The sequence below is a fragment of the Mastigoproctus giganteus genome, chromosome 12 (genome assembly GCF_048544385.1).
Source record: "Mastigoproctus giganteus isolate SK-2022 chromosome 12, ASM4854438v1, whole genome shotgun sequence".
In the NCBI taxonomy this organism is placed as follows: Eukaryota; Metazoa; Arthropoda; class Arachnida; order Uropygi; family Thelyphonidae; genus Mastigoproctus; species Mastigoproctus giganteus.
The window spans coordinates 91,486,090-91,500,804 of record NC_143586.1 but is presented as its reverse complement, the minus strand read 5'-3'; the positions used below and the strand labels follow the sequence as shown (position 1 = coordinate 91,500,804).

Here is a 14,715-nt window from a genome sequence, read left to right as displayed (position 1 = left end):
TGACGAAGTTTCTGTAGAAATATTGATGACATTCAAGTTCACATAGATCAGTATGCACCAGACTGTCTCCGCCTTTAAGAGACATACCTGAAAGCACAATACAATACGAACATAAAAAACTATACCTCAAAGATAGAATAAGTGAGAGGCCTACTCATGGCGATGTAGCCATCCTTGTAAACACCCACTTTTCAGTGTAGCATATATAATGGCCAACCATCTCGAGGTGGTAGCCGTTTGCCGTTCAGTGGGCTTTGAGTGGGTTTTTTACTGTATGCTCGTTATATCTACCACCCGGAGCTGATATCTATTATGATGAATTGGATAGATTAATTCTACAGCTACCCACTCATTTCTGCATACTAGGCGACTTGAATACTAAGCCATAACCCTTTACAGGGTGGTAGAGACAGCAATAGACGAAGACAGATTGTGGAACGAATACTTGATCACCACCTCCTGAAGGACAGAACCGATATCTTTTTTCTTTTTTTTCCACTCGCACCTCCTCTGTCGTAGATCTGTCAATATGCTCACATCCGTCTTTCTGTTTTCAATTGGGAAGTCAGTCAAAATCCCCGAAGCAGTGACCTGTACTCAGTAGTGGAAAAATCTACGCTCATCGGCAATACTTTTGATCATTCTAGTAGAACTCTCCAGTGCAAACTTGGAAAAGCCAAATGGGAGCATGTTTCTGTAATAGACATCACAGAAAGCGAAGTGCAAGCTGCCACAACTCCATTCCAAAAGCCAATACGCCAGTTCCAGGTCTGCAGAGTGGTGAGAAAAGCACAAAAAAGCGTGGAAGAGTTTTCGTCGATATCCCACCACTGAGCTTAATACTATTCAAAGGAGCTCGCGCAAAAGAAAGATTATAACCGTAAAAGCCGAAAAGATTCTCGAATCCATTTTGTGTCATCCAGCTGGCATGAAAGCTGTCTGTAACAAAACCCCTAAAATTCGAAGTAAATACAGAAATTCTTCCTCTCCAATATTGCAGTATAATGGTGGTACTATTGTAACAGTAAACGCATTAATTTAAGATTTTGCGTGCTCGGATGTCGGCAAGAACATCTTACTGCCAAAAGTTTTTAATAAACGAAGACCACATAGAAAAACTTAAACTAAATTTCTTCTCTAACGAACCTGAGTCGTTTCGTTGTAAAAGTTCTGTAAAAATATCTTTTACAATGGAAGAACTCCTGACAGCACTTATATTATCACGAGAGAGCGCAGTCGAACCTAATGACGTACAATACGAGATGTTAAAATGCCTTACAGCGACATCAATGGATTTTCTGCTTGTCCTCTATAATAAAATATTTAGTGAGGATGTTTCCCCAAATTTTCTGGCCTCAAGCAATTATTCAGACTTTTCCAAAAGATGGCAAAGATCTTGCCATCTCAAATAAATAACTACCGTCCCATTGCTTTAACCAGCTGTGTCTGCAGAGTATTGGAAAGACTGGTCAATGCTAGGTTAGTATAGTACCTAGAGGAGAAGGAACTTTTTTACCAGTGCAGTGTGACTTTAGACCCAAAAGATTTATATGAATGGAAACCAGCAAAACAGAACTTAACAAAATCAGAACGTTTGGTTTATTTGGAATATCTGTGTTCTTCGATATTGAAAAAGCATACGACACAGCCTGGCATTATGAAATCCTGCAAGATCTCTATAACATGGGACTCAAGGGATATCCCCATTTTTAATCAAAAACTTCCTGTCGAGCCGAATTTTCAGGTCAGAGTACGATTACCATCTTTTCTCTCACGAACTTTCCACTAGGAGGAAGGGTGATTCACAAGGGTTGGTCTTGAGCTCCATTATTCGCAATTAAAATAAATACAGTCGCGAAACAATTGAAATGTAACTGCAGATTTCTATCAATAATATCAGCGAGTGGGCCTTAAATAAGGATTCCAACTTTCAACATCAAAAACTGTACATTTTTGTCGCATAAGAAATCATTACCCGGATCCATCCAGAATTGAGATTAGATGGACCGTTCATCCCTCTAAGACAATGTCAAATTTTTAAGACTAATAATAGATAGGAATTTGACCATTCTTGGGCATATTCGCCAGTTATGAACAAACTGAAGAAACTCAACATGATACATGTCTTGTCATCAGTTTAGTTGGGCAGTAGATCGCTGTACTTTACTCAGATTATATAGAGTTCTTATTCGATATAATCTTAGTAAAGTACTGTATAGCGATCAGTGTATGTATGAAGAGAAGTGCCCTTAGATGGTTGGATCCTGTCCATTATAGTGACATTCGTGTTGCCCCTGGAGCTTTCCGTACATCTCCTGTTCTGAGAATCTCATATCGTTAGTTTCTAAGTCCAGGCAAATGAACTCTCTGTCCATTAGACGTCAACATATATCATAGCATTATGTCTTTTAATTAAGATCTTTACCTGATCACTCTACGTGGCCAGATATATTTGTGCCCCTGTGAAAAATTTATATAATTCTCCTGCCAAAGTGTCAATTGATCTCTAGGAATCTGAATACGGGAACTGCTAATAGCACACAATCTGACCAAAGACATACAGCTCTTATATCAAAACTCTATGTGATTTGTTAGATCTGAAATGGGGAAAGAAATAACCTACCCACCCTTGGCTTCCAACGACTACACGCCACCTGCCATCCTCAATTTTCCGATTATACGCCAAATTACACAGATGGTCCAAGATCCAAAACTGTAACAGGAGCAGCAGTGTTCTTCCCAGATGTAACGTTATTAAAGCAGATTCCCCTTAGAATGTAGCATATACACGACTGAATTATCTGCCACGCAACTTGCTATGGAATATTTCACGACCAGACATCATAAAAAGTACTTCATATATAGAGATTCGTTGAGCACACTACAAGCTTTACAAAACGAAAAAAAGCATTCTCATTCAAATTTCTGTCACAACCATTTTACTCTGTCTCTGTTCAAATGAAATTATGATATGTTTTTGTTGGATCCCAGGATATGTTGGGATCAAAGCTAACGAATTAGGCGACCAATCAGCAAAATCACCATATATAAATGCAGAATATCTTGTCGCGTACACAGATCGTAAACTGGTATCCAAAATAGTGGCCTTTCACAATGGCAAACGTCCTGGACGAAGAGCTTTCAAACAAGCCAACGATCTAAAAAAATTAAATTAACCAAAATCAACTATCACGCCATGGCAGTCTAGCAGACATAAGATCCTTTGAGAAGTGGTAGTTCTCGCCCGACTTCTTACTGGTCATAATCTTAATCATTGCTACTTACGACGAGCAGAGGAGCCATCGCTATGTAGACATTGTGATAAATTTCTAACCGTAAAACAATTTTTTTCATTGAATGCCCCTTCTATAATGAGCGCCAGCTTTCTGTCTGTGGACCGACCAGGGAATTAGCGGCTAAGATGGTCACTGAACTCAATCTATGTTAACAGATGCATCATTCTCGAACATTGAAAATGTTTAAATACTTCCACAGGGGACGAGGAAAGCGATCCGGACAACTTTCCACCTGTAAGTCTAACTTCTGTGGCAGTTAAAATTATGGAATCTTTGATCAAGGATACAGCTTAAGATCATCTCGATAGCAATGATGTTATAGGAGAGTCGCAACATGACTTTGTCAAGGGAAGGTCCTCTCTGATTAATTTGACACGGTATTATGAGGTAGTTTCAAAAGAACTGGATAGAAATAACTTTGGTATAATTTCTTAGATTTTAGAAAAGCCTTTTTAATAATCTCACACACGAATGTCGTGTACGTATGTTCGAGGCATGCACCATTGAGAAAAGTTTTTGCTGTAGGGGATAAGGGATGGTTAAGTGGTAGAAGAGAGTGGATGGATATAAATGGGAAGTGCTTCAAACGGACCAGTGTTATGAACTGGGTTTCTGCGCTAGGGCGCCTGTTCCTAATTTTATTAATGATATTGGCGATAATATCAAAGGTTTCATGTCAAATTTTGTTGCTGATATTAAATTGGTTTAAACTGGATTGTTAACAATGAGCACCAGGATAGATATATTGCTATAAGAATATTTAAGAAAATCATTGAATCATTATCAGAAATCAATCGGACCCACCTCGAATACCGCATTCAGGTCTGACAGAAGGAAAGTATTGATAAAGATATTTTCAGAAAGATATTGGCACAAGTAAATCCAGGATAAATGCCTCATGCGTGTGAGCTACAAACATTACAGAAAGATGTTGACTTTGGTAACGAAAGGTGCAGAACAGATCAAGAAGAGTGGTTGTAGGTGCAAAGCGATGCTGTTAGAGAAAGTGATTTCATTTAAGCTACACAGTTTGAAAGTTAGATATCTGCGCGATGATCTTATTGGGAATTTAAGGCAATGAAGGATTGAAAGAAATCCAACCGTTCAAAAAAGGCTTCGAATAACAGCATGTAATTTCTCTTTCTAGGATGATGCAAAAAGCCTTTATTTCTAGAGTAACCATTATGGGAACAAGTTGAGACTTCCCGTTGTATTTTAATGCTAATTCTAATAGTCTCTCTTTCCCCTTCTCTTCTGAAAGGCTGCTGTCTTTATTTTGTCCCGCGAGATTCGATTAATATTTCTTTAAAGTAAGTTGTAATCACATGATTGCTATCTGCATAGTTCCACTTCTTCGCACTGTTTCATTTATTCATTTTCTCCAGTTTTTTATTCTGGTTGCTTTAAAAAATTCTGTTGCCATAATGATTTCTTTCAAATTATTTCAAAAGAGTAAACAACGTAGTTTCAATGACCATCATCACCCTGTTTAGCATTTTAACAAATAAAAGAAATTCTAACTTTTTTTTTTTTTTTGCTTGAGAAAAGAAAATTTGAAATTTAGTTGAAAAAAGCGAGTAGTAAACGATGCGACTGCAATTACAAAGCTCACACCTCTTTCTCTTTCTGTCTCTCTTACACATGCAGCAGTTTGCTATCTGAGCACGAAGCAGTATGAATGTCATTTTGGCCTCGCCAGTAATAAGCAACAGCATCACTTCTCAAATGGTACTAGAGGGCCCACTTAAGTGAAATGGCTAACAATTTATCCACGGTTTATTTACAATGAATGCTAATAGCTTTGTTTTTCCCCTTTGGCAGGAATCAGTCAACAAGAAGTTGGTGAGATTTTGGACAGACTGCGCCATCTGCAGGTAAAGAAAGTCGAACCTCCAACCTGGAATCGATGTGGTCGGCCGAAAAACCAATATTTAGTGTTTGAAGACGGCACACAAGCATGCGCTCGCTACAGAGCACCCCATGACTACTTGGTACAAGGTGAGGTCCTCTTTAACTTCTCTGCAGAATATACTACACTGTGGAAGCTTTCAATTATTTATTTATTTATCCATTTTTCGTTGAAATTTATAGAAAATTTCTCATGATTAAATAAAGCGATGACTGATTTCTTAAACTTCAAAGGGGTTAAAGGTGTAATCATTCTGATGTTCAATTATTACCTAAGGATACGAAGTAGATAACTAGAGGCTAACGTGGTAAATAAATTCTGTGAAAATTCACGCCGAGTATAGCTAAAACTGTTTTGCTGGAGAAAATGAGGAGGGTCAATAAAGAAATTTATGATATTTTGGAAAAAAAAGTTGCCCTTTGCATTGTCATCTAAGGTAGAGAACGAAGATTCGAAAAGGGTGGCACAGTGATTCATAATTTCTTCCAGCAAATATTGTTTATTGCTTCAGTTGTGAGTCATGCGGTTGGGAGCCCTCGCCAGATGACACCACCAAGCTAAATGGAAATGACGATGGAAAATCGGCCAAAATTGTGTGATTAGCTGAGTTGATTTCTTAACTTTGTTGTGACCCCGATGTATTTAACCCTATACTGTAATAAAAGAGCTGTGAATCAGTAGGAAACGTTTGTGTGTTGATAACATGGCGGACAGTTACATTGAGCCACTTGCAAGGCATCAAATATTTTACAATGCATAGGAATTGTACCAGACAGATTTAATTATATTGGTTACTTCATTTGCCACATTAAAAGTGAAGACTACGCATTGTAGCCAAATTTACACGAAATATTATAAAATTACAACAGTTCGTCGACCCATCTTAAAATATATATTGTTAAAATCTATAAGCCCCAACTATTATTCTTCAGTTTTTAAAACCCATGCACTTCTAAAAGCATTAAAAATAAACTCTTCATCGAAGACTCGTTTGGATTCAAGCAACAGAACTAACGAAATGAATTAAGTTTTTACCATTTCATTTTTACTAAATTAGCATCCAGTAAAGTTCGAGGTGATTGTTTGAACGATTTTATTAACTTTGTCTGGGAGTTGCATGATGGGAGCATAATATGGCGCTAGTGTGTGGTTAGTTGTTAACGTCTTCAAGGGCTTATTGATTTTTATTGGAAAATGTTTCGGTGCTGAAAAAGTTATTTCATTTTTCGTATTCATTTCATTTTCATATGAATTCACTAATTTTGTTTCCCCCACAGGAGAGGTGATGTCCTTCTACTTGTCTCGGCTACTAGCTATTCCCAATGTTCCTGTGGTTGCCTTGTCCTCTGTTACCAACAGAACTCAGTGGAAGCTGGAGAAGGTGTTTAAAGATCTCCTGTCTTCAGGATGGGCACCAAACTCCACCGTCGCTCTAATACAGTGGATTGACAACTTAGAAAGGTGAGAATCGTTTCCAGTTTTTAAAGAATCCTCACGGTGCATGATACTGCCATCTGGTGGTCACAAAAGCAATTTATTTCCGGCATTATCTGTTCATACTGTATTCACTTGGAACCGTGTTAATATGGGAAATTAATAACAAGACAGTAAAAGATACGTTATTGTAATTTTTTTTTTTTTTTTGAACTAATGGAGATGACTAAGTAAACTTCTGAACTGTACAGCGTCAGTCGAAAAGGCTCGCTGTTTATTTTATTGTGAAATTAGAAAAAAATTGCAGCGTGTCTGATTCAATATTAACGTTATTTGGAAGGTTGTACATTGAGCGGGAAATAATAATCATCATCATCATCAGCCATTTTCAATCCACTGCAGGATGAAGGCCTCTCCAGCAACTTTCCAGTTCTTTCTGTTTTGAGCACTGGCCATCCATTTACTACTCAAAAACTCACGAATTTCATCTATCCATCTCCGCCTTTGTCTTCCAGGTTTTCTTCTAGCTCCTCTTGGGTACCATTCTGTTATTTTCTTAGTCCATCTGTCATCATGTCTTCGAGCTATGTGTCCTGCCCAAGACCATTTTAGTTCTTTAGTTTTGATAAGAATGTCCTTTACTTGAGTTTGCTGCCTAATCCATGTGTTTTTCTTCTTATCTAACAGTCTGATTCCCAATATAATTCGTTCCATTCTTCGCTGTGTAGTTCTTAGCTTCTCTTCCATTCTTTTGGCGAGTGCCCAAGTTTCACTTCCATAAGTCATGGTGGGGAGTATACATTGATTCATTATTTTACGTTTCAGACAAACTGGGATATTGCTCTTCAGTATATGACTATATTTCCTGAATGCTATCCATCCAAAATTTATTCTTCTCTTGACTTCCAGCCATTTATCATTATTACAGCTAATAACTTGTCCCAGATAAGTATATGACTCCACCTTTTCAATTACTGCTCCTTCAATCATTATTTCCCTTTCCGTGGCATACTTGTTCATCATTACTTTTGTTTTAGCCATATTCATCTTTAGTCCAAAATCCTTACTAACTGTGCATAACTGATTAAGATTTTCCTCTAATTCTTTGGGATCGTGGCTTATGACCACAATGTCATCTGCAAATCGTAAATGGTTTAGGTACTCTCCGTTCACATTGACTCCTTTCTGCGACCAGTCTAATCTTCTGAAAGCTTCCTCAAGGGCAGCAGTAAACAGCTTCGGAGATATTGTGTCTCCTTGTCGAACTCCTTTCTCGATTTTAAATTTGCTACTGTCTTTGTCTAGTCTAATAAAGGATGTAGCACTCTCATATATTTTCTTCAAAATCATAATATATGGAGTATCTATGCCTTGTCTTTCCAGTGCCTGAAACATTGCCTTATGCTGTATAGAGTCAAATGCCTTTTCATAATCCACAAATGCCAGGCATAATGGTATTTTATATTCATTTGCTTTCTCCATTAGCTGTGATATTACGTGAAGGTGATCCATAGTTGAGAATCCTGTCCTAAAGCCAGCTTGCTCTTTCGGTTGATTCTCATCAAGTATTCTTTCTAATCTGTTAGTAATGACCCTTGTGAACAACTTGTAGATATGGGATAACAAGCTAATTGGTCTATAATTTCCAATTTCTGATTTATCTCCTTTCTTATGCAGCAAAACTATGATTGCATTATTCCACTGCTTAGGCATCACACCTTTTCTAATGCACTTTGTGAAGAGCCTTGCCAGTTTTTGTGTTATGTCTCTTCCTCCCAATTTTAACAACTCTACAGTAACTTCATCTTCCCCGGGGCTTTCCGATTCTTCATTTTCTTCAATGCATGTTCTACCTCATCAGGAAGAATATCGGGTATGTCGTATGTGTTGCTACTTTGCAATCCATCTTCCCCACTGCTGGTATCATTCCCTCGCTCCTTGTATAATTCTCTATAGTAGTCTTCTGCTATTTGAATTATGCCTTCTCTGCTATTTATAAGTACACCATCGCTATTCTTCAGTTTCAGTATCATTTGTCTTTCTGTATTACTGCTCATGGCTGCTGATTTAAATCCTTTGTTTTCCCTTAATGCTTGTTCTACTTTTCTTGTGTTAAATCTTCTTATGTCCTCTCTGAGTCTCTTTCTAATGGCTTTGCATAACTCAGTATACTCAATTTTCTCCCTGTCAGTGTTTTTCTTGCTCTTCATTTGTCGTCTTTGGTTCATCATGACAAGTGTTTCTTGACTAATTTTTTCTTCTTTGGATTTCTGTTTCCCTATAGGTTTCTTGGGCTTTATCACTTTCAGAAAGTTGTAATATTCCTCGTCGATATCTTGGTCCTGAGCAGTCTGCAGAAGCTCAAACTTGTTCTTAAGTTCCAGTACATACTGCTTTTTCTCCTCCTCTGTTATTTCAAAGACTTTTGTATTATTTACTCGAGTCAGTTTTTTCCTTTCCTTTCCTACATCTATATCAAGTGTACATCTTACCATTCTGTGATCACTTCCAACATTTACGTTGTTCAGGACGGTAACATCATTCACAATATATCTTCTGTTAGTGAGGATGAAGTCGATTTCATTAGTTGTTAATCCATTTGGACTCTTCCATGTCCACTTTCTGTTCACCCTTTTCTTGAAAAAAGTGTTCATTACTGACATTCCTTGAGATTCTGCAAATTCCACAAGTCTTTCACCTCTTTTATTTCTTTCACCAATTCCAAAATTTCCTATAGTTCCTCTTTCTGCGCTGTTTTGCCTTTTTCCAACCTTAGCATTGAAGTCCCCCATAATAATAGTGTAGTGGGTTTTCTGCTCATCTAGAAGACTCAATTTCAGTGTACATTTCTTCAACCTCTTCATCATCATGGCTCGATGTTGGTGCATAAATCATTATAATCTTTAGCTTAAACCATTTATTTATTTTTATTGTTTAAATTTAAAAATTTTCAACTTTTAATCATGTTTTTTAATAAAATGTGAAATTAAGCTTAATTCGATTAATTAATAAATGCTAGGATGCTGAATATTAGTTAATAGTATTTTGGGTGCATTTCATTGAACATGAATCTTATTTCGTGCTGAGAAATTTGTACAAGAGATCGTTTTTTGTCTCTCATGAAAGTAGCCGTTGGTAGCTTCCGATTGAAATCAGTTGAGATGTAAAGAGTTACAGTTGTAAATACCACCTGGCATAAACATTATATAAACTAACCATAAATATAACCTATACTATTTCCAGTGACAATCATAAAACATACCATCCATTCCTTTTTAATCAAAACAAATCTCTTTATAGGCCTAAATAAGTTAGTTTAAAAAACCAATCTTTCTCTTCAATTTATCAATTGTTTCTGATTTCTTGCTGTTTTCTCTAATTGCAAACTTCGACAAAGTAATTGCTAATTATTTCCAGCTGAATTATGTATTTTTGTCTCTGTCTTAACATTATATATCTGGAATAGGTTAAATTGTCCACTGAAGTGTAATTATACTTCTCCTAATCTTTCTTTACAGGGACAAGATGCCCACCCTCATTCTTCGATCTCTGTGGCAGAAGAAAGCAATTTCCTGGAAAACCGAGGAACTACAAACTCTCAAAACGGACGAACTCATAGAACTTCTCCAGTGGAGCGATCTCATTGTCTTTGACTACATCACTGGAAATTACGACAGGTCAGTGATGCTAAAAAGGTTAAACAAGAAGTGTGCGATGGCGTCATTTCCTATTATCGCTTTGGCTACGAAATTCAGATTTTGACATTAATTCTTGGACATAATTTCTAAATTAGAGTGGAAGCTCTTATTCCTAATTCTGACATCCTTTTCTTCGTTTGCAGGGTGGCCAGCATGCAGGATGCAGCAGATAAGGAAAACAAACCCGCCATTTTACAAGAAACAATCCATAACTTGGTGAAGTCCAGATCCACAAAAGGAATATGGCTGATCGACAACGAAAGTGGACTTCTGGACAGCTATTCGCTGCTGTACAGTAAGGCCAGCCAGGAAGGAGTTGGACAGGACACGAGGTTTGTGAAATTCCATAGAGATGTTCTTCGTACGATATGTGTCTTCAGGAGATCCACCGTGGAGCGAATTGTGTGGCTGTGCCATCATGGCAACGCGTACAGAGTATTGTTGGACTTCATTAAAAAACACGAGCCCCTTTTTGGACTATTGCCGGATATCTCAAAGGCCACCGAGTTTAAAGAACACTTCCAAGAGCGTGTATGTGAAGTCAGTAGTCATATCTTCAAGTGTCAGTATGGCACGCGAGCTCTTTAGGAGTATGATAGTAGTATAAGGTTGGGGTTCTAACCGAGTACGGCTCTATGAATTTTGGCGTCAATTTTCATGCGTGCTGCCGCCTCGGTCGCTTCTTTTGCCGTTTAGGTTTTGAGCGTGTGCCAGTGAGGCAAGCCGAGGTTTAGGCTTAGCTGTTGCGCCGAGGCGGGAGGAAAAATATTTTAGTTCTTATTTCGCTCGCTAGATGGAGCCACTTATTTTCGTGGTTTAATTATGTATAAACTTTTTTTTTTCTTTTTCCGAGGCTCGAACCCATGTCGTTCTTACTGGCAATCCGGTGCTTATCCCCACGGCTATCCTTTCAGTTATAAGAATATGTGTAAATGTACCTGTTATAGTTAAGAGTGAGTGTGAGTGTGACGTAGGAAGAATGTATTTTGCATACGATCTTTGTTCTGATTGGAGGGGGATATGAACCGATGTGCTGATTGGTTGAGGGGTATAAACCGAGTATGGCTTTGAGTTTACAGGTGATTTCTGGTCGGTTGCTGCCGTAGAAATCGTCTGTTTTTTGCCGCGTTGGTTTTTCAAGCTAGCGTTGGATGGTGCGCAATGATTGTGGGTTACTGCTCATGCACGCGCACACACACACAAGAAAATCGAACAGTAGACACTGTTTCCCAAGATCTGAAACAAAGGATTTGGCGGGAAAAACGTGGGCGCTGTAGACATCGACTAACATACGGGTACCTGGGGCCACAACAGTTCGCGCACGCAGATTGCCATGACAACAGAAACATCGGAAGACCCAGATATTGTGTCGCCATCTGTTGAGCCATTCTGAAAGTTGAAAATCTGAAATTAAGGATTTTATTTAAGGTGCTTAAATATATATTTTTTTCCCAATAGCTATGACTTTGTTTAAATATATATCCATAGCTTTGCAAGATACTATCGTGTCGCCATCTGTTGAGTCATTCTGAAAGTTGAAAATCTGAAATTAAGGATTTTATTTAAGGTGTTTAAATATATTTTTTTTTCCCAATAGCCATGACTTTGACGTTTAAATATATATATCCATAACTATGCAAGGTAGCATCGTGGCGCCATCTTTTGGTTCTATCTGCAACTTTGAATTTTTTTTTTATCTCATTTTATGTCCATTTGTTTAATGTTATGTGTTTTTTTTTATGGCTAAGTTTATATGTATATATTTTTACCCATAACTATTTATGATGGCTCCATTTTCCTCTGCAAGTTGAATCCTGATGTTTAGAGCTTTTTTATCTTGGGAAAAAACCTGAAAAGTAAATGTCTTGATGTGCATATATATTTATTTACCGTCTTCGTGAAACGCTGGCGCCACCTTCTGTTTCTATCTGCAACTTTGAATTTTTTTTTTTAATCTATATTTGAAATCATTTTATGTCTTTTTCTTTCCTAAAAGTAACTTCTCAATTTTTTTTTTTAAAGGTTATTGATTAATGGAAAATTAAAACTTAATTTCTACTTTCTAAAAAAAAAGACAGACAATATATTTTTTTTCAAATAGATATGTTTTTATTGATAAGTTTTACAGATGTAGTTACTAATCACAAAAAAATCAACACAAAAACTTACATATGCACATTGCTTTGATCAGAACGGATACTTCGTATATTTCACCGTGTAAGCAGTTTGAAGTTCTTCGATCATCGAAATTACAGCATTGTACAAACCATAATCGTTGAACTCCGTAACTACACCTTCTTTCAAACACTTAGCAGAAAAAATTTTAACACTTGTAGATGGTTCCGCATTTCTAACATAATAAGCATACACGTCGTTAAACGAAACATCGATAGAACCGATAAACACATCATTCTTTATACGCTCTCTAACACAGTCAAGATGTTCCAATATAATTGTTTGCATTAACAGAAATGCAGGTTTTTCGTCTTCTGGACGTTGAAGAAAAGAATCTATGTTTATGATTCTATTAGATATACCTTCACGTTCAGAAATGTGTAGGGTCATTCGTCATTCTTCAGCTAGCGAGAATTGCTTCCAATAGAAATCACAAGCGCCACCATCTGTATTGATTCGGAGCCCATGTATTTGGATTTCATCTTTAGATCTGGCTCTTACGGAAAGCAAGATATCATCCATTTTGTCTTTGAATTCATCCCACTGTCTTCTCGATAACATCATGTGCGTATTAGATGTCTCGATCGTAACATGTGGCTCGAATTCGTAGCAATAAACACGAACTGTGCTACTGTGACTCAGACGTTTCTACTTTCTAAGAAAAAAGACAGACAATATTTTTTTTCAAATAGATATGTTTTTATTGGTAAATAATAAAAAAATAAATAAATAAAAATTACAGCTTAGGGGGTTATCGTCAGGTTTACCCCCTCTTTGAACAGTAGCATCCAAACCACACATAAGGCGCAAAGAAAAATCATAACAGCCATAAGTATTCTTGGTTGTCGTATATTAAGGCCATCTGGAAAAGAAAACAAAAGAAATGTTAGAAGATTACAATGATCCAAGTGTTGTGGGAAGTTTTAGTGGTATTAATGCATTACAAAAACATGCAAAATTACCCAGGTGTATCGTGAAAGAGTACTTGTCATCTCAACCTGCTTATGTGAGACACAAACCTCAAAGAGTTAATTTTCCTAGAAACCAAATAATAGTTCCTGGACTACACCATACGTTTCAGTGTGACTTAGCAGAAGTTTCCAACCTGTCTGATGATAATGGTGGAGTGCATTATTTACTCATCTGTATAGATGCCTTTTCTAGATATGCCTGGGTGAGAACACTTTTATAACCGCTCTCAACGGCCAGGTAAAACTCAGGTGTGCACCAGATCCCCAAAGAGCTCCGATCCTCGTGATTACAAGTGGGGGACATCTGCTCAGCACAAGCACCGCATAGTTGAACACTAGCTTGCCATTGGAGCTTACTGGGAGGACGGGTAAGAACTCCTTTTCGGGCGCTGTCACCCTCGCATGGATGATACCAAAGTATGCATTGTGACTATAGTCAAAGTCACTAAGAATGACTTCAGGGTGACCGCGGGGAAATACGCTGTATTTGCAAACCCACGGATACAACGAACAGAAATCCACATAGTGAATCTCGTTATCCACCACCTGATGGTAAAGTTTAAAACAGTCAACTCTACCGCCTCTGAGAGCGCTACGTGGTGTAATCAATTCGTGCGTTATGAATGTTGCAACAAACTCTTTCATGGCAGGGTCGTTTTTCTGTTGGGTGTCAAACTGGCATTCCCATATGGAAACCACATCATATCCTTGAGACCTAATGAAGGCCTCACGGTCCATGGTTTCAGCGTATAGGGCGCCCATAGGTTTGTTTCTCTGTGTCTGTATAGTACTAGACCGAAAACACTTCTTGCACCCATGATAGTAACAACCGTAAAACTCGTAAGCTGTTCTATCACAGACCCCACTAATAAAAAAGGACCTACTCTAGCTTCCCTGCCCCGTGATCGAGCGTGTTGAATTTTAATGTTGTTCTGTTGTTCCTGCCATGAAAGCCAAGCCAATGCCTTCCTACTCTGCGTGTTGCTCCCTATGTAGCCGCCAGGTGGCAGGATAGCCATTGTGTTTGGTTCTAAATAGTTTCTGGCGAAGATCCTGCTACATGCACCGCCGATAGTAGACAGAAAGGGTCAACTTGCGAGACTGCTATGAAGAGAGAACGGAACTTATTGCAAGAATCTCACAAAACCCTCACGTCATCTAAGGCATAGGCCAAAAGCTCACCTTTCAGGTTGTAGGTATCTCGTGACTTCTCTTGGTACCATAACACGAAT

General features: G+C 37.9%; 1 protein-coding gene across 1 annotated transcript in view; it reads left to right on the top strand.

The window, feature by feature from the left end:
* LOC150077271 (four-jointed box protein 1-like) overlaps window positions 1–10,925 on the top strand; it is a 62,260-nt gene extending 51,335 nt beyond the window's left edge. The window contains exons 3-6 of the mRNA XM_090385836.1: window positions 5,118–5,299; window positions 6,488–6,666; window positions 10,158–10,316; window positions 10,481–10,925. Of these exons, the coding sequence (XP_090241962.1) occupies window positions 5,118–5,299; window positions 6,488–6,666; window positions 10,158–10,316; window positions 10,481–10,925 (965 nt within the window). The remainder of the gene's footprint in view (window positions 1–5,117; window positions 5,300–6,487; window positions 6,667–10,157; window positions 10,317–10,480) is intronic.
* Window positions 10,926–14,715: the final 3,790 nt, after the last annotated feature.